General features: G+C 34.8%; 1 protein-coding gene across 1 annotated transcript in view; it reads left to right on the top strand.

The window, feature by feature from the left end:
- The window catches only part of ARAP2 (ArfGAP with RhoGAP domain, ankyrin repeat and PH domain 2), a 138,273-nt gene that overhangs the window by 59,788 nt on the left and 59,261 nt on the right, over positions 1 to 19,224 (top strand). Inside the window, exons 12-19 of the mRNA XM_065836791.2 lie at positions 77 to 162; positions 841 to 1,023; positions 3,033 to 3,207; positions 4,715 to 4,849; positions 9,685 to 9,829; positions 12,131 to 12,233; positions 12,893 to 13,091; positions 15,147 to 15,210. Coding sequence (XP_065692863.1) covers positions 77 to 162; positions 841 to 1,023; positions 3,033 to 3,207; positions 4,715 to 4,849; positions 9,685 to 9,829; positions 12,131 to 12,233; positions 12,893 to 13,091; positions 15,147 to 15,210 — 1,090 coding nt within the window. The remainder of the gene's footprint in view (positions 1 to 76; positions 163 to 840; positions 1,024 to 3,032; positions 3,208 to 4,714; positions 4,850 to 9,684; positions 9,830 to 12,130; positions 12,234 to 12,892; positions 13,092 to 15,146; positions 15,211 to 19,224) is intronic.

The following is a 19,224-nucleotide window of genomic DNA, read 5'->3' as shown; positions in this document are numbered from 1 at the left end:
TCATTATTTTTTTGTTAGCAAAAGAAAAACCCAGTTTAATTGCTTTAGTTAAGTAAAAATACTTTTGAATTTTCAGGACAGCACAGATCTTTAGGACCGAGAGATTCAAAGGTCCGGAGTCTAAAAATGGATGCCAGCATTTGGAGCAATGAACTTATTGAGGTATGTGGTAGTATTCTATTAATGACTCTTTGTTACATCCTGAAAACTACTGTATGAGTAAGAGTTATTTATTGTTTATCTCGCAAGAAAACTGAACATATAGCTTCTAAATAACATGCTGCTGTTAAAGTAAACTTGGTGTTTCCAGGAATAATGTACTTTTGTGTCGTTCAAAATACTCGTTTGTTTTGATAACTACCTGTACAAATTCTCTTAGTATATCTCCAAGCATCTAGATTTTGGGGGGAAACAGAAACAAAATTCTTTTGGAGTGCAATCAGGAAAGGCAATATTGGGAAAGAGAAAAGAAAGGAAACTTCTCACCAGCAGTTTAGTTGCTTGGGGTATGAAAAAGTGGTTCTGATAGGAAGGATTGAATCATCAGTGCTTTCATTAAAACATATGCTAGTCTTCTCTGAACTTTTACTGGTATTTTCTAATACATATTGAAATATTATAACTGATTAGTCTTGTGAAGCTTAGTTGCTATTGATGGTCAATGATTGTGACAGACTGTTATTCATTTCTAGATGACCATAGGCAGTGACTGAGACAGGCTTCTTCCATCTCCTGCAGGCAATTTTCTTTAATAACTTTTTTTTTTTACTTGGAGCAGCTGAAAACTATTTAGAGGTTAGCTTTGTATCCTTCATATTTCTTTTCTTGCACCTCATCCAGCTTTTTATCGTCATTGGAAATAAGAGGGCAAACAGTTTTTGGGCAGGAAATCTTCCTCCAGATGAAGAACTACATATGGATGCCCCTGCAGAAAAAAGGATAGCATTCATTACACAAAAATACAAAGAGGGAAAATTCAGGAAAGCACCTTTTTCCTACAAAACCAAGGAACAGTTGAATAAGGTAATACTGGAATAAGTAAGCCTGTACCATACCTTTGTACTTTATTAGTGTGCAATTTGGTCATGTTAGACTGGTGATAAATAAATTCAGAATCCTGAGTGACATGTTCACAGAGGAGAATAAGGGTTGTTTCGGAGCCTTTACAGGAGTCATTTCATGATTTCTTAGTTCCCAGCTTTTCCAGTTAGTTTGCAGAAGGTTGTGGTACCTATATGTTGCCAGTACTGTGTCTTCTGGAACCGTCAATGAATGTGGATCTTTATTTTTCCTCAAATGCACACTCTGGGTATGCAAATTCCCACTTCTTTGGATTCCTTCTTTGTGTTTTTGATATCTTTTATGTCTGACATCTGACATTAGATGATTCAGTGTTATCAATGGTGAAAGTAGCTCATGCACGCTTATATAGTAACTTGTAGATAATTGGAAATGAAACAAGCTAAATTAAAGATGAAAAATGTGTGTTCTCAGTGTTTCCTTTTACACAAATGACACAAATTCTTTACAGTTATGAAGTGGAAAATGCTAATTATAATTATAAATTTCTGTGTAATTTTTTTATGTCCATTTGACTGACTTCAAATATTTGTTGATTTCAGAGTCATGGTTGTTTATGGTTTATGAATATAGAAGAGTTTAAATGCATATATATTACAAAGCTAATTAATTCAGTTACATGAGTCATTGTCTCAAAAGGTATGCAAATATTGTGGGGAGGCTGTAGCATTTATGAGATATTGTGGTTTGAACTAGAGAGGTCTCATTTGTTTAGTGGCTGTTGTGTCAAAAAGGAACTGTTATTTTCTGTACATTTTTTAAGTTGTGTGTTAGTTATACACATAAGAAGTTAAAATAAGTTGTCATTAAAACACCTCTAGCCGAAGTATTGAACCATTTCACTGTATAACTTCCATTTAGTTTTCTGCATTTCATTGGAATTGGGAAACATTTTTAGGCTTCATGGGAAATTCTGTCTTTCCAAATAAAACATTTGGATTGTTTTCTATTTATTGGTAGCAGTTATGGAAGAGAATTTATTTAAGAATTATAACTGTGGACTAGAAAAAATAGTTCTGTGTTTTACAGGCTTGATTTTTCTCAAGTCTTTGGTGGTGGTGGTTTTTTTTGGTGGGTAGGGGGTGTCTGTCAATTAACCATTTAACTACTGGTGAAAGTATCAGATGTAGTGGTCAAATCTCTGTCAAGCCATGAAATTACTGTGTAATGAGGTGGCCATTGCTAAGTAATTCTAAAACTTTTACTGGACTGTCTGCCCTGTCATGTTGTGCTACTGGATGCTTATATGTTTATTAGAGCAGCTGAGTTTCATAGTAGCACTCTTCTTCTTTTTACTGACTTTTGCTTTAATTATTTCAGAACAAATTAATTAAAAAATAAAAAGGTTATATTTGTCTTCATGTGTGCAAAAATGAAAGGAGACTGATGTTTTAGGATGTGGTGAGATCTTTAAATCGCAGGAAAGATGACCAGGTATGAAGATACCCTAAAGAACAGTTGCCTTATTGACTGACTGTAGTTTTGAAAAACTACCTGTGAATTTCAGTTGATTTCCTAGTGACAGAGTTCAAGGATCAAATCTTGTCTCTTTGGTTGAACTTTGAAGGTCTGAAATAAGAAGATTTTATTTACTTTTTCATTTTTTTTTTTAGTGATTTGGTGTGTGAAGCAAAATGAGGGGGAATTTATTGTGTAAATAAATAACAAGTTTCCACTGCAGTTGTATTAATTCATGTTATCCTTCCCAAGTGAAACTTGTGTCAGCAACAACTTGCAGGGTTGGGGTTGCTTATGTTTTTGGGGTTTCTTTTTCTGTTGTTGCTCCTTTTTTCTTAGATTCAGACCATACTGCATGCCTCTGGCTATTTCTGTATGTGTATGGCCGTTGAAAATGCAGAGTAACTATACTGGAGGTGAAAGGATTTGCTACATGTACTTGTTGCCAATAGCTTTCTAATTTAACCAGCCCTTTTTTCCCTCTCCATTATAAGGCCCTGTGTGCTGCCGTAGTTAAACAAGATGTGCTAGAAACTCTGATGTTGCTGTTTAGTGGGGCTGATGCTATATGTGCAACTGGAGACCCTGTTTACAGTACTCCATACTTATTAGCCAAGAAGGCTGGACAAAGACTGCAAATGGAATTCCTGTACCATAATAAGTTCTCAGGTAGGATATATTTTCTTGGTTTTAAATTTCTAATTTTATATTGAGCAAAAGGGAGGGAAAGAAGGAATTCAGAAGAAAAAGGCATTGAGTTGAACAAGAGTGGTATAGTGGAAGGGTAGTTGTGGTGCCATTAAATGTATTTTGTAGACAGTGTATGTAATTGTGTAGGAGTTATATTTTTTTTTTTCTCAGATGTCAAGTTTAGGACTTAAATAATAAAGTAATCAGTGATAACTCATACCCTTATTTATAACACAGAAGAAAAACATCATTGGTTCTGCCAATATTGTCAGGCTTTTAGCAGAAAAAATGGTATATTCAGTTAATATGTATCTAAAGTTATTGTCTGGGGCTTTGTTTTTTTTAAAAATAAAGTGATAACCTACCACTGTTGCACACAGACTTACCTGTTTTTTCACACACTCTTCTCCCAGTATAAAACTCACCTCTTGAACCTGTAATATGGTCTATCCCAGATCACAATTTCAGTTAAAGCCCAGAGCACGTGATAAACTTTGGCCTTAAAAGTCAACAGTTCTGGTTGAAGTGTATGACTCTTTATGAGGCTCTTGAAAACAGACAGCCATTCTTAAAAATAAATACATAAATAAATTGTAGAGTATGGATGTGCCTGAACTTACCTTTCGAAAGGGCTATACAGGATCTGAAGCAGTCTAGGAATGAAAGTCGACATGCAGATTTACATTGGAAAAGATTAGCTATGCTGTACTGCAGCCGGCATTGTGGACACACTCCTGGACCAATTTCCCTTTGTTTCATGCCACTCTGCAAAGCAACACTGTTTAGGTTTACCAGTAGAAGTTTTAGTGGGAAACACAGGAATGATTTAGCGGTTTTCAGAGCAAACATGGTGCCTTAGTTCTGCCTGAGCATTCCTCTGTCACAAGGCACTGGATTGCAGGATGCTGAGCTCAGTCACTTTGCAAATGTGCAGCTCTGGGTTTTTACTAGCAGTGCTCTCCAGTGGTCCTAAGGCTATAGAGAGAAGTTTGCTCATCTTGGCTCTGTCTTTTCTACTTGTAGCCTTCCAGCCAAGGCAGCATAACCATATGCTGGTGCTAGTGTTTTTTGTTCTCTGAAGAGAAAGGCTGATAGTGATTCTCTGAGTTTTCTGTCTGCTGCCAGAGTTGATGGTAAACTTCTCCATAAGCCCTCAAGAAAAACAATTCCCTTCTGTTGAAGTATGTTACGTAAGAGTTGAAAAGAAAAGCTCAGTACACCAAAAGACTGTATGTTAGATTACATTGACAAGCAGTAGTAGAAAATGACAATGCTGTAACATTGTAACTTTTTTTTTTTTAATCAGTATGTAAGAGTTTTACTCTAATCATAAAAATAAATGAATAAGGTGTCTCTGTGTTGTGGTAAAAATATTGCAGAACAACTGCATACCTGTAGATGCACAGTTAGAAAGACCTGTGGAGAAATGGTTGTAACTGATATAACTGAATTGTTGTATGTTACTCACTCCTTTGTCTTTCAATAGATTTCCCAAACTATGATACTTGTTTTGAAAGTGGCTTCTCTGAAGATTCTTCACATTCCACCTTTCTTTGTGAATTTTTATACAAAGTTTCTTCTAATACTGCTAAGCTTCTTACAGAGAAGAAATTAAAAGAAGGTATTTCACTTTTACTTTGTGCATTTGAATATTACATGAATATGTATGGTTTGGATGAATTTGGTTCTTTTTAACTTTTTGCATCACTTTTTAAAAGATAAAGTGTCTTTGATATAACATATCCTCTTTTGATTTCATAGACCTCTTTCAGATAACAAAAATAGTAATTGTCTTGATCTTTTTATTCAGCGGTTGACAGAGGAGAAAAATGAACTACTGAAAAATTATTCAGTTAACAACACTTACTGATAAATAAAAAATAATTCTTTATGTATATTTAGATGGATGCTACTAACTGACAAAAAGTAGTTTCCATCTAAAATTGTAAGATTTCAGAAATAATTTAGAAGTATTAGTCACATTTTAGTAAGAGTACAAATGGCTAACACCTGGGATATTTCTCAAGCTCACGAATTTTAAAAGTATTCCAAGTGGAAATGAGCACTTCTAACAACTTTACAACAAATTGGGTTTTATGGGGTGAAAATGTGTGTATATTGCAGTAGATACATATGGTCTTCAGTATATATTGGTCTTCTGTATTTTTTTGAGAGAGATGCTATCAGATAATTTTCCTAGCCTTTTTTTTTTTTTTTTTCCCTTTTCTCCCCAGTTGTGTTCTTTCATTTTTCTTCAATCTAAACAGACAAATGATGTGGATCTTTAAAATCTGGGCTGATTTATGGTTATTTCTCCTAAAACCTTGACACGATATCCTGTGTCAATATATTCATATTTTTGTATGATTATGTGCATATTCTCATGGTGTATGCCTTTAAGATCTTTAGTGGAGATTAAAGCAAGTGAACTCCTATTTAATTATGCTTTTTGAAGTATCTTTATGTTAGCATGGGTCCAAAGTCTTTGAAGCATTGGGTGATCAACAGAGCTGATGCCTGATTATGGGTATTTCCCAGCAACTCTGCAGTTGTTAACAAAGACAACTGATGTGGCAGAGGACTGCTGCTGGACAGGACTGCCTTGACAAGTGTTCTGAAGCCTCAGCACTGCTTGCTCTAAGTGCAGACCTTGTCTTCTGTACTGTGGGTATTTCTATATATCTATGTCCATAAAAAAAGTTTAAAGAAAAAAACCCAAAACACTAAGAGAAGTAGAGAGCAAATACAAGGCAATATGAATGATCTCTTCTAACACAACGGTAGTTTAGAAGTGCACTGCAAGTTTGTAAATACCTGTATAGATTGAAGATTTAGCTAAAAAACTTCATAGAATATATAATATTTCGGGGGGAGGTGCAGTGAAAGAGAGCATCATAGAAGGATGCCTGAAAAATACTTATGAAGAAAAGCCTCAGACAAGAAACAACGGAGTTTTGACTTTTTTCCATCATAAGTTGTTAGTGGGCAGAAATGAAGCTATTTTGAGAGCTTGTAGTCTATTGCTTAGTATTGCACTTACTACTTGGAGGAACACACAATAAATGGAAAGAAACCAGATTTCCCTCAACTCAGGTTTTGGCATCTGAAATTATGATAGTGTCTTGCAGATGGTAGATATTCTGCTGTTTATTTTTTGCGGGTTCTTTTGGGGGCAGGTGCAGGGAGGCTTTTGTTGTTGTTGTTGTTGTTGTTTTTGCATTACTGTTGAGTTACCCATGTATTTGTCAAACCTGATGGTTCTGGAATGTATGCTCTACAGATATATAGCAAGATAGGTTTCCCTGACCATTTGCAGTACAAGAAAACAAATGACAAATTGAAGAAGGGAGGAAGATGTAAAAATAACATCCTTTCAACAACAACAAAAAAAATCCCTGCAATTTGGAATTAGAAACTGCTCTTGCCTGAGGGCTCTAGTATGTCTCAGCCATGTGTAAGAAGTATTATGACAGAAGTGGGGTTTTTTGCTATTTAAAACATAGAACATGTAATCTGTTTTCTGTATTGATTCCCCCCCCCCTACATCAAGAACTGGTTTTACCTTTATAAAATCACATTAACATGAAATAATATGGGATGTGCATATTGCAGATTGTTGGGAATAAGTGGTAATACTTTTTTTTCCTTCTTACTGTTTTCAGAAAATAATTTGTTGGTTAGAGTACTAATATGTGGCAGATACAGTTTCAGTTTCCTCCTCTGCCTGTGAAGATTCAAATAAGAAGGCCCCATTACACCAAAAAGTGGCCTAGCTGTTTGCTTCTATTGCTTCTAGAGAAAAGAAATAAGCTCTGACTTGCTGTGAACTGAGTTCTCACTGGACCAAAGAGGGAGCACCGTTCTCTGGCTGTGGATTACAGCACTTATCTAAATTTTGGTGCTTGTCCCAAAGTACGTTAAGTGATGGTTTGTTTGTTTTTTGAGTGCTGGTTGTGGAAAAGGCCAGAATCCTGTAAAGCTGTCTAAACTTTAGAGTTAAGTTCTCCCTCAGTGTTACGAATCTCTGAGGTGGTTGTCAGCCTTGCCTTTACTGCCAAGGGCTGAAAATTTAACTGCTGTGTTTGTTGTCACAGAAAACTGTTATCCCTTTGTGGCCTGAGCCCTCGTGGTAAAAGGACACTCAAGAAATCCTTCGTTGCTATGAATTGAACCCAGGTTTTATGAGAAACCAGATGGAACACCTGGAAATACAGCCCAGTTTTTCATTATGTGGGCTTCACCTAGTGCAGGAGTGAGTAAGCCAGCGTTGTGTGTACTTCTCATTATAACAGCATCAGTGATTTCAGCAGGGTGTGTAACTTCTGAAGAAGGTTGTTGTTAATTAACAGCTGTTGATCAGCAGGAAGAGTGCTCAAGCGGTGGTGCTATTCTGATGCAGTGGATCAAAGAGTAAAGGTTAGAGGTTTAGTGGCTCAGGTTTGATTTTTGGCTTCTGTTTTCAGTGTAAAACATTTTATGGAGCCCTCTTAAAAGCTTTGACAGATTTTAATGAGTATTGGAACAGTGAGCTATTTTGTAGAATAGGCTTTAGGGGATGGGAGGGGGAAAGGTGGGGGACAAAGAAACGCTAAACAATTAAAACCTCCGAGTTTGGTGCTCAACTCTGTAAATCTATACATTTTCAAATCCTTTATCTTATGTTTATTTTAATATTTAAAATACATATTTAGACAATATAGATAGAACTAGATAGCAAGTAGTATGATACAAATAAATACTAATGAAATAATATCAAGATATTTATAAAACATGTATAAATCATAGATCAACTAGCAGAAAAACTAATTGCAGGTATTGGCTAAGTACCACTGCAGTTTGGTTATTGGGGTGTTTTTTGTTGTGGTTATTGGGGTGTTTTTTGTTGTGGTTTTGTTCGGTTGGTTTTTGTTTGGTTTTTTGGTTGGTTGTTTTGGTGAGTGTGTGTTTGGCATGTGTTTGTTTTTTCCAGAGCTTTTTTACAAAATTCTCATAAATACCTAACCAGAATATTTGCAGCTGTATAGGAATTTAAAGACTGTAGAAATAAACAGAGTATTTTAAGATCTGCTTCTCTGCAGCGGTGGGCTCAAGATAGGTGCACCTCAAATTATATTCTAAGAACTAAATGCAAGGTAGAATTGATGGATTAGTATTTTGAGTAGCAAATAGTCATTAATATGCTACGTCCTGTGCTGTATTCATATTTTGGATGCATAAGAGGAAATAGACCTTTGGTCTTAATTAAATATGCTAAATAATACTTTTAAGTTCTCCAGATTTTTTTCTTCCACCTTGTATTCTTTTTTTAATAAAATATATATGGCAATTACTAAGTACTCCAATATATCCAGTGCCTAGGTACTTGGAGATAGAATTCTTAACTAGGTAATTTAACCATTGCCAGAAACTGCAAATTGTTACATGTTGAAAGCACCCTACAAATGTTAGCATTCTGTAAACTACCGTGTTGCTAAATAAATTTACCCTTGCCAGGTCTGTATGTGAATTGCAACAAGAGAGATCTCCAATTCATTCTAATGTGAACATGCCATCCTGAAATGGCTGTAGCTCCCGCCTGTCTACAATACATCAATTTATCTCCCCCAGTATACAGGAATAAATTCTGTACAGTTTCATTACTATCTGACACTTGAGCCTGCAGTAGGAGAGAATTGAACTCAACCACTGATCTATCTAGAAAGCAAGCAGACAGTTTGTCATCATCTACTATTTTGGTTATATAACACAACTTCTGATAGGGTTTTCCTTGTGTTTTCTAGTAGTGTGCAAGGGATACAAGTTCTGGCATGTATGACGTTGTTTTTTCTAGACTATTTGAAAGGCTTAAGTTGTTTTCCTTGGTATTGTGACAGTGAGTGGTCACCCAAGCATTACCAAACAGTGGAGGACAGATTGACTTGGTTTTGGCCTTTAATTCCAGTAACATGAAAGAAAGATTAGCCATTTTTTTTCTGATGCACACGGTGATTCACTTGCTCCTTTTGCTATCGGCTCTTGTCAGAATATATTGTTCTAGGTAACTTTCAATGTTTTTAACTTAGTAGCATGTTTTCTTTTTGCTTCCTGAACTCTCTTCTGCTAAACATGTAACATCGTATTGTGTACTAGCTCTTCCCCCGTCAAGGTCTACAGCAAGTGAAAGGTCTATACAATGATAAAGTTAACTTATGAAGTGATTCAGTATACTCATAAAGTAAAAATGTGTGTTATATTGAAATATTCTTGTATTGAATTACTATGTGCTAAAGCTTCTGTAGGTTAAGTAGTATCAACACAGACATGGATTTCCTTGCCTACTGAAGTCAATGAGACTGAGATTTCATCATATATATATTAATTACAACAGAGCTATGCATTCTGTGAGTCAGGTTCTATAGGAAGACGTAATTTTTATGATTAAGTCAACTGACTTTTCTATTATTTCTTTAATCACAGATTGCAACAAAAGATGGTGCACTCTGGAAAGTGGCTTTCTGAGCTACTATGAAAATGATAAAACTACCACTCCTAATGGTATGATTGACATCAGTGAAGTTATCTGTCTTGTAGTGCACAAGTCTGACTTCTTTTTAAATAGAGGGTAGGTTCTGAAATTAATATTTCAATAAACAAACTTGGGTATTTCACCGATTTGATTCTGGGTTTTGAGAGTTATTTGTTCCTGAATTTTGAACCTGTGATTTACAAAAAAAAAAAAAAGCTGGATTATTTTATGTTGACTTCAAGAAATGAAGTGCTAAGTGGTATTTGCGGATTTTCTTTTTTCCTTTTTTTTTTATCTGACATAATGAAAATGTTAGGTAATTTTAAAGGGCAGCATAAATTAGATACATCTGTTTCTTATTAAAACTGTAATGCATATCCTCAGTGCTTAAAAGGTTACACGATGATAAATTGTACAATTAATGCTCATTTTTCTTTCTGGGATTGACCTCTGCCTGAAGCCAAAATCCTTGCTTTGTTTCCTCCTGATAATAATGCAGCAGATTAGAGGTCTCCACTGTGCTCTTGGTTTTGGTCATAGATCTATCGGCCTTTGAAACCCATTCCTTGTTTTGCAGCTGAGGACAACACTGTAACTGTTGAACATTATATTAGTTTGAAGATAAGATTTTTGTGGTCTTCTTTTAAAACTTCATTCATATCCCATTTATACATTTAAAAGATCTTGTGGAAATTCATCTAAATCCGAGTTGTATCCCAGTGATAGTTGATTTTTTGAGGGCAACGTTTTTGTTTAAACTATACTTTGGATCTGTCTAACAAACTCCATAACACTTCTTTTTAAATTTGTGTGTAAAATAAGAACAACTTTCTGCAGTATAGTACTGTAATGCTTGTAGTTACAAAGCAAAAGTGTCTGCAAAGAAAACAGTGTCTAATCAGTGAGCTCCTGGGAAAGGTAATGGGAGCAAAGGACTTCAGCTACTACAGAGACTAAGGGCATTCAGAGGGGAGAAATCCTGAAACATGGTGATGGCTCAATATGCTGTAAAGTACAGTGAAGATGACCTTCACTGTTCTGCAGTAGCATAGCTTTGTCGTATCCAGAAAAAAGAAACTAGCACTTTCTTCTGCTGTCATAGAATCTAACCTGTTGCTTCTTACATCTCCAAATGGTTCCACATCAGGATAATACATAAATACTTTCGCTTTTAGGGAATGACTAATCTTCTGTGCTTTACCTGCAATTGGGTAGTTTTATGAGAAACTTCACTAAATTTGATATTTCATGTAGCGAAACAGTCCTTAAAATTTCTATTCTACTAGTTGGAATTAAGTACTTATATATGATTTTCAGAGTGGTTATTGAAAAATGAGAGAACTGACCCATGTTCAGTTCTCAAGATTTAGGCAAATCTCAATCTCCAGCATTTAAAGGGAAAAGCATACTCCATCTGTTTGGATTCCAGGGAAAGGTTACTTATGAAGTCGCACTATAAATCATTGAGCCATCATTTATAAGTTAAAGGCTCACCCTAAGTCAAACAAGATATTTTCCGAATTCCTCACCAATTTCAACTGGTTGATTTTTTTCTCATTTTACTATCCTGATTATTTGTCAGTTAAAAATGGAAAAACAGGATTCATCTGTTCAAGTATGATATACTTTAGAAAAAAAAAAGACCAAAAACAAAACAAAAAAAAAACCCAACTGTTAAGAACTTCTTGAGCTACAGCAGCTTCAAAGGATAGTAATAAATATGACAGAACCAAGCTCTTCTTGGTGGTGGCAGGTGATACAAGGAGTGGCAGTGACCACGTATTTCAGCCTAGGAGATTCAGGCTGGATGATAAGGAAATGCTCTTCATTAGCAGGATGATGGTGAACAGGAAGAGGTTGCTGAGAGAAATAGTATTCTGCATCCTCAAAGGTTTTCAAGGCTTTTCATTGTGGTTCTGATCTATGGTTAGTGATAGTCTTGCTTTGAGCAGGAGATTAGACCAAGTGACATCTAAAAGTCCCTTTGAAGCAACATTTCCGTGGTAACTCAGTTACAACTTCCCGTTCAGTGAATTAGTCTGCTTATACGTCACAAAAATATACATGCTGAAATCACGTGAACTTGCAAAAGTGAAAATTTCTCTGTGAATTTTAGTGACTATATATAAACATTAGTATTAATTTCAGAATCACTGAAAAAACTGTTTTGCAGTAGCCTCTAAACATGTATTGTTGACCTAAAAGCACTTTGCTCATGTTGTGTTATAAAATGCTCAGTTAATAGCTGGGTTGTTCTTCTAAGATTGGAGAAGAAAAGCAGATAAATTTCACTCCATAGGTATGAAATAATGAAAAATAGAGAGAGATATGGGACTCGTGTGTGTCTACTGTTGTGAAGACTAAATAGAGCTGCTTTTTTCCTCTTGCTTGCTTTAGGGACATCTTTACCTTTGAAATCTACTTAATGTCGGAGCGCGTTTTTTTGTTTGGAGCTGAAACTGCATATTCACAGAGAAAATGGACTTGTGCAATAACTAAGGTAATGCTGATAATTTTCTTTTCCAGTTAGGCCAGGAGCCTTTGCACAAAGAATAAAGTGTCATTGTTAGCTTAAAATCCTCTGAGAAATCATTTGTGATGAATACAGATTTATCTTGTGTGTAAAGGTTTTTTGTGCAGCAGGAAGAAATAACTTTTGTGATTTGATATTTGAAACAAGATAATAAAATAAAATGGAAAAGGAATTGAAGCAAAATTTGAATGCCAACCTTAAGAATATATTAAAGATTCTCCTAGTATAAAGACATAAACTATACGAATATATTTCAGCTAAGTTTTTTGTGGTTTCAATTATATTCTTTTATTTGCAGAAACAGAATTTATAAAGCAGTACCATATTTTATACAGTGCCAAATGCTAATAGTCACATTGCTAATTAAATCAATTGTGTTTTAAAAAGTAAAAATGTTCGAATTGTAGAATATGAATGGAAAAAATGTTATACCTGATTTTGTAACATAAATTTAGTCTATATAAGGGTTTATAAATGATAAATCTAAAAGTCTTTTTTTTTTTTTTTTTTTTTATAACTGTGACTTTCATCCTTGAGTCTTAGAGATTTGCAATATCTTGATTTGTTTTCTTGTAGGGGAAGAGGGTTTTTTTTCTTCATCTGACTCACCCCATTTTCTTTGGTAGCATTTTGTTCCCCCTGTGGCTGAATGCTTATTAGAGAGGAACTGTGACCTGATTGGCCAGCTGTACTACAAAGATTGCCATAACCTGGATCAGTGGAGAAAAGGCTGGTTTGCTATAGAGAAGTCGAGCCTTTATTTTTGTCTTGAAGTGGAGAATGCTAAAGAAGATTCCATATATCTAAGGAGGTTGCAAGAACTAAGTAAGAATTTTACTTAACATCTAGATTTCAGGAAATACTCTATGTAACTATGGAACTGTTAAGGACATTTCTATTACATTTCAAAGTCATAAACATCAGGAAACTCAGTATCTAATCCTTTGCATGAGCCAGATTCTTTTCCAAGTCTGATCTAAACATGAGGGTGTTAAAGTTCTGTCTTGGATTTTTTTTCCCTCCTTAGTGATGCATACGAGAGAGATTTTTCACAGCTTCATAATGAATGAAGACAATTTTTGTTCCAGTTACAACAGTATCTTTCTTACAGGAGAACAGAACTGAATAATAATACATGACCTTTTGGGATTATTATCTCATATTTTTGGCAGGGCAGAAGTACGCACTGCGGAACATGTTCTGGAGTTGATTGACAAGCCTAGTTTTAAAATACTCAAATGTACTGGAAAAATTATAATTCTCTTGGAAAACTGTTTCACAGACTAATAGACTTTTCTTTTTTTCTGATACTAAAAATACTCTTTGCTCAATATAATGATGTAGAAAGATAACAGTATTTATACAAATGGTCTTCTATGACTAATTTTATATCATTGTCTGTAATTATGCTCTGAATCCTCTTTAAGCTTATCTGTCCAACTTGTTTTTTATATTGAACAAGGCAATATGTTGTGTAGGAAAGCAAAAATAATCTGAGATTTTATATTAAAGTAACATAGAGAAGATAATTTAGCTCTTTATTGATGATCCTCTTTGTAAATGCTGTTTCGCAGGAACTTGCCTAAATGCTATTGAGGTTTCTACTATTTATTTACTGCCACATTGCATTTGCTATAATGCAATAACACCATGAAGATGGTTTTTAATCAGGAGTACTTATATGCCTATAGCTATCTCTTGACTTGTGAATACTTTTTGATTTTGATTCAAAGTTAAAACACTAGGCAGCAGGATAACTGTTTTGCATGTTAGTTTTGATAATGCAAGTGCAATTGCTTCTACCCTAATCATACAAACATTCAAAATCTCTGTGTATCTCAAGTACAGAAATGAAACACACATTTAGCTTTCAGCTGAAGATTGTGTTGGTTCTTTTTTTCTTTTTTTTTTTTTTTAAATGGGTTTTGTTTTTTCAATATTAGATAACAGAGTTGTGTTTCTTGGAAAATTCTGTCCTTTCTCTGATTTCTGGTTTCCCCAAATTAGATCTGCTCCACTATTGAGACTGAATTGTATAACTGAAACTTGCCAAATAATGAATCATCAGTGGAAGTATAGTCACTTATCTTTTTTGGTGTTTGAGTCAGGAAATGTAAATGAGGTCAGGAGTATGTGTGATACAAAAACATCAAAAAACTTGCATCAGGATATATCTATTGAGTCTCATTGGTTTTCAGGACTTTACTGTCTCTGGGAACTAGTTGAGATAAGATGTGGATTATATATAAGATCTAAACTTTGAAAGAATCAACTTTTCAGAATTTTGAGTTAGTAAACAGGTTACATTTATTTTACCATTTTTAGTATAGTGCACAGTATAGCTTTATATGCACTGTTACTGGAAAATGTCCAGATGTATTTTCTGTATTATGTATAATGTAGGTGTTTTGCCAGCTGCTTTTTTAGCATGGATAGCATAAGACAACATGAAGAATGGTGGCAGTCATCTTCACAGTATAACTCAGGTTATGTCATTGTAAATACCTGCAATCATTAGGGTGCAAGTAAATTAATGGATTAAAAAAATCCAGCTTACTTCTGAATCTAAAACTTCTATTTAAAAGTTGAATTTTAATATCATAAAATACTGTAGCATATTTTTATGTTAGAAAGTACCTCTTTAACCTTTCTTTATAACTTTCTGTATTATTTTTTCTTGGGAATGTGAGTATATTGTGGTATTTTTATGGAGTTTTGTTTCTGTTATCAGCAGCGTTCTTTATTTGAAATGTTTAAGAATTCCATGTTCCTTTTATCACCAAAGGTAATTTTGAAAAAAACATATCAATATGTGCATGCATGTGTTTAAGTGTACATGTCTGTGTAGAACATGAATGTGTATGTGGTTTCTTTTTTCAGCAATCAGTAGTGTGATGCAAAATGGAGAGAAAATAGACGTCCTGCTGCTTGTTGAAAAAGGAAGGTAAAGTTCCCATCTCAATAAAGCTTTGATCTGCTTTTATATTGATGTCTTAGGATTCTTGCTGATCAGTCATGGAGCTTTTTCACTTGCAGTTGCTGGAGAGTAAATTTGCAGACTTTTTAAAGGAGGGAAAGTCTTTGTGGATTAATTATGTTCTATGTCTGTGTCAGGAAGTGCTAACAAGTACTGCTTAATTAAAAGCAGTTTTCCCACTGAGAAAATTATTCCCAGTCAGATTAGTCTGCCAATAACGGCTCCTTCTAAAGGACCTAACTTCTTTTACTCTGTAAAGAAAGAGTACCTCTGTGGAGTATTTACCACTTCTCAAATTTTTTGTCACTCTTACATCCCAGAATTCTCTGTCTCATTCTGCGCAGGCTGGAATTGAGAGGGTATGTATGAGTCCCTTGGTTAGTCTTATTGTAATGTCTGATCTCAGTTAACAACATACTAGTTAGAAAAAAAAAAAACAAACATACTTGTGAAGCAAACATGATGTGTATCTGTTTCCAAGTAGGTAATATTCTGCTAAGATGATACTGTCAAATATAGTGATATGGGAGGCTGAAACTTGAAGTGAGGTAGGGTATTTCTGCCTCATATATGGATACAAATTTAATGATGAAAGTAGAATTATTGAAAATAATTCTTATTTTGTAATAGGTTGGTGATATTTTTTTTTTATTGCAATGATTTTTGGGCAAATGTCTGTGTAAGAAGTGGTACAGTGTTTACAGTCTTCTGAACAGCCAATAACAGGTTAATAAAGGAAGATTGTTTTTCTCTTTGTTGGAGAAACAACAACAACCAAAACCAAACCAAAATCCAGAGATAACTTTGACATCTGTTCAGAGTTGGAGAAGCTTTTTGGAGACAGTCATTTTAACTTTTGTGTTCTGAATTGTAACTCTTTGTAAGATACTACGTATGTTCTAGAATTCAGTATGGTGATGCAGATCAGAAACAAACACTTTTTCCTGTTGTTTTCCTGTTTGTGGTTGGTTTGTTTGGTGGTTTGTGTGTGTTTTTGTTTGTTTGTTTTTTTTTTTTCATTTTTGTTTGTTCGTTTGCTTTTGTTTTGTGGGTTTGTTTTTTAATTTCAAAGAAACACTTTGAAAGGTTCAATATTAAGATGCATAGACCAAACCGGCAACCAGAGGTATCCTGTTCAAGCTGCAGTCCAAGAGATTAATACAAACTGTGCATTTGGTTTCATAGATATCAGTGCTGAGCAAAACCTCTAGCTCCAAGTTAGCTTTTATTTCTTTAATGATAATATTTCGGTCAAGTGAGGATGGGTTTTTCCTGAACTGCTTTATTAGTTTAATGGAAATTCGGAACTATTTGAAAATAATTTCAACCGTGGCTCTGGCTGATTTACGGTGGCCACGAGTATGATTAATTTTTCTTCACTGAAGACTGCCACGAAGATTTTAAATGTATAGTGTTCACTTTATCTTAACCGCTCATACACTGTATGGGTTTATAAGCCTTGGCATAATGATTCTTGCATAGGATATTACTCCAAAAGTTTTCAGGTGTTCAGCACAGTTGCATGATATTGCATCTTGCAGTGATAAGAAACTTAGTGTGTGTACGTGGGGAAAATTATTACATATTAAATCACCTTCATCTTTAGACTCAATTATTGTAAATGGAAACAAAACCAGCAAACCTCCTCCTGCCTCTGCAAAACCTAGATAAAAGAATTAATACTGCTGAGACGTCATCGGCATCAACTAAATGATACATCATAGTTTCTAGGTTTTCCTATTTTGTCTTTTATTTTATAACAGTGCTTGTCTAATGCCAACTTTGGCATAGAGTAATCACTTGGAAGAAACCATGTATACTGATCTGTTGACGTATTTCACGTTAATTTGTTAGTCACTTAAATGCAGGATAAATGAGAAAATCCTCCAAAACAGCATTGCATTAATAAAACAAAACAAGTAAGATTTTTCTAGAGTTACAGAGAATTTTGAGGGAAGGAAAAAAAAAAGGAAAAAAAAACCACGAAAACAAAAACTAAAAAACTCACAAACACACACACACACACAAAAAAACCCACAAAAAACCCCACAACAAAACAAAGCAAAACAAACAAACACACAAAACCAAACAAAAATATATTAAACAACCACACCCATTTTTGCATAAAGAAATAAGTGTGGTCAATGTCTTACAATATCTTGCTAAATTTTATTACAAAATGCAATGAAAATACCTGGAGTATTTTTCTACTGAAGGTCATACTGTTCTTCTGCTCATTTTTTTACTAGCTTTAAACTAACTTCCCATTACTTACAAATATGCCTTATTTTCAAGTCTCAATCATTGGGTTGACTAATTAGGGAAAACTGTACATTGAATATGCCATATACCTTTTTCTTTGACACTTTTTCCATTGGTTATTGTAGGCAAAAAATGACTTCAGTGAGAAGTCTGTTTGCAACAACTTAAGTGTGATTTCATACACAAGTAAACAGTTTCGGAACTATAAAAACTCCCAGGTCTTACTGCTGAAATAATTGTAATCAATCTATGAATTCTGCTGTTCATTTATTCTCTATCTGACACTTTCAGTGAAAGAAGACTAGTAGATCAAAAATAAGAAGTGGTAATCACACTCTACTTTGCAAAGCAATAGCATATCATAAGAGGCTGAACCAGGTTAAAACATTTTCAACAGGACTGTTTCTTTCTTGAAAATTGTGGTTGTTTTTGAAGCTCAGTTTACTTCCTAAATTTTCACAGTAATCCTAGACTTTTTGTAATTCTAGTTTATATTTTTCATATCTCAAATTTGGGTATATTTGCTCAAGTAAATTAGAGAGGAATATGCTCCCTTTCATGTAGCACTTATTGAAGTTTTATTGTGCTCTGATCTCTCTTGTCCAAACTATTAGAACTGCCTCCAACCCAGCTGGAAATCCTGACTTCTCGCAATACTGTCATTTGCCTCCTCTTATGTTCTGCTTTCATAGTTAAAATGCTTTTTGACTTGCTAGAAGTGCAAACCATTTTCTGGATTCCTGAGTCTGACACTTCCACCCGGGTCACCTAGAGATGTCCTCTCGTTTATTTCATATTCAGTTTGGGGTTTTTTTCCCCTTGATCTCTCCTATCTATTTGTAAAATTTGTGATGACTGGTGACATTTGATCTCTTGTTGCCATCCAAACAGAAGTTACATACTGAAGAAACTATTCCTGTGTAGTTCAACAGAGGTCAAGAGAGGGATCTGTACATTGAAGAGAGGAAAGGTGTTTGCAAACAACTTTATACAGTAATTTTGAAATATATCCTCTCTATATAAAATTTAGTGCAAAATCTCTAATGCCATTCTTGAAGGTAAAACAGTTGTGCAGACAATTCAGTTTCAAATGTTTCTTATTTATTTCCTGTAATTATTTAGGCTTTCTCTTAGGTGTCAGTGAATGTAACAGTGTAATCCAGATGGTGCTGCTTTTTTTGGTTTTTTTTCCTGTTACACTCCTTCTGTAGTTAGCTCTTTCTTATTGTAGATCGTACACCTACCCTACATACTGGCACATTTTTTTTTTTTATGCTGATGGCTCATCAATTACAATGCTTTCTTCTTAACCCTTCGATAGCAGTAAGATTTCTTGTAAAATGTAGTTATGAACACACAATTCTAGAATCCAGAAATAATCATATAATCATAGAATGGTTTAGGTTAGAAAAGACTTAAAGACCATCCAGTTCCATCCCCCCTGCCATGGGCAGGAACACCTTCCACTAGACCAGGTTGCTCAAAGCCCCATCCAGCCTGGCCTTGACCACTTCCAGGGATGGGACATCCACCACTTCTCTGGGCAACGTGTTCCAGTGCCTCACCACCCTCACAGTGAAGAATTTCCTCCTTATAGCTAACCTAAATCTTCCCTCTTTCAGTTCAAAGCCATTACTCCTTGTGCTGTCACTGCATGCCCTTGTAAAAAGTCCCTCTTCAGCTTGTACAGCAATGTGTGCTTGCAGCCTAGAAAGTCAA

Source organism: Patagioenas fasciata, chromosome 4, assembly GCF_037038585.1.
Source record: "Patagioenas fasciata isolate bPatFas1 chromosome 4, bPatFas1.hap1, whole genome shotgun sequence".
NCBI lineage: Eukaryota > Metazoa > Chordata > Aves > Columbiformes > Columbidae > Patagioenas > Patagioenas fasciata.
The sequence above is the reverse complement of the archived record's forward strand: the minus strand, read 5'-3'. Positions and strand labels throughout refer to the sequence as shown.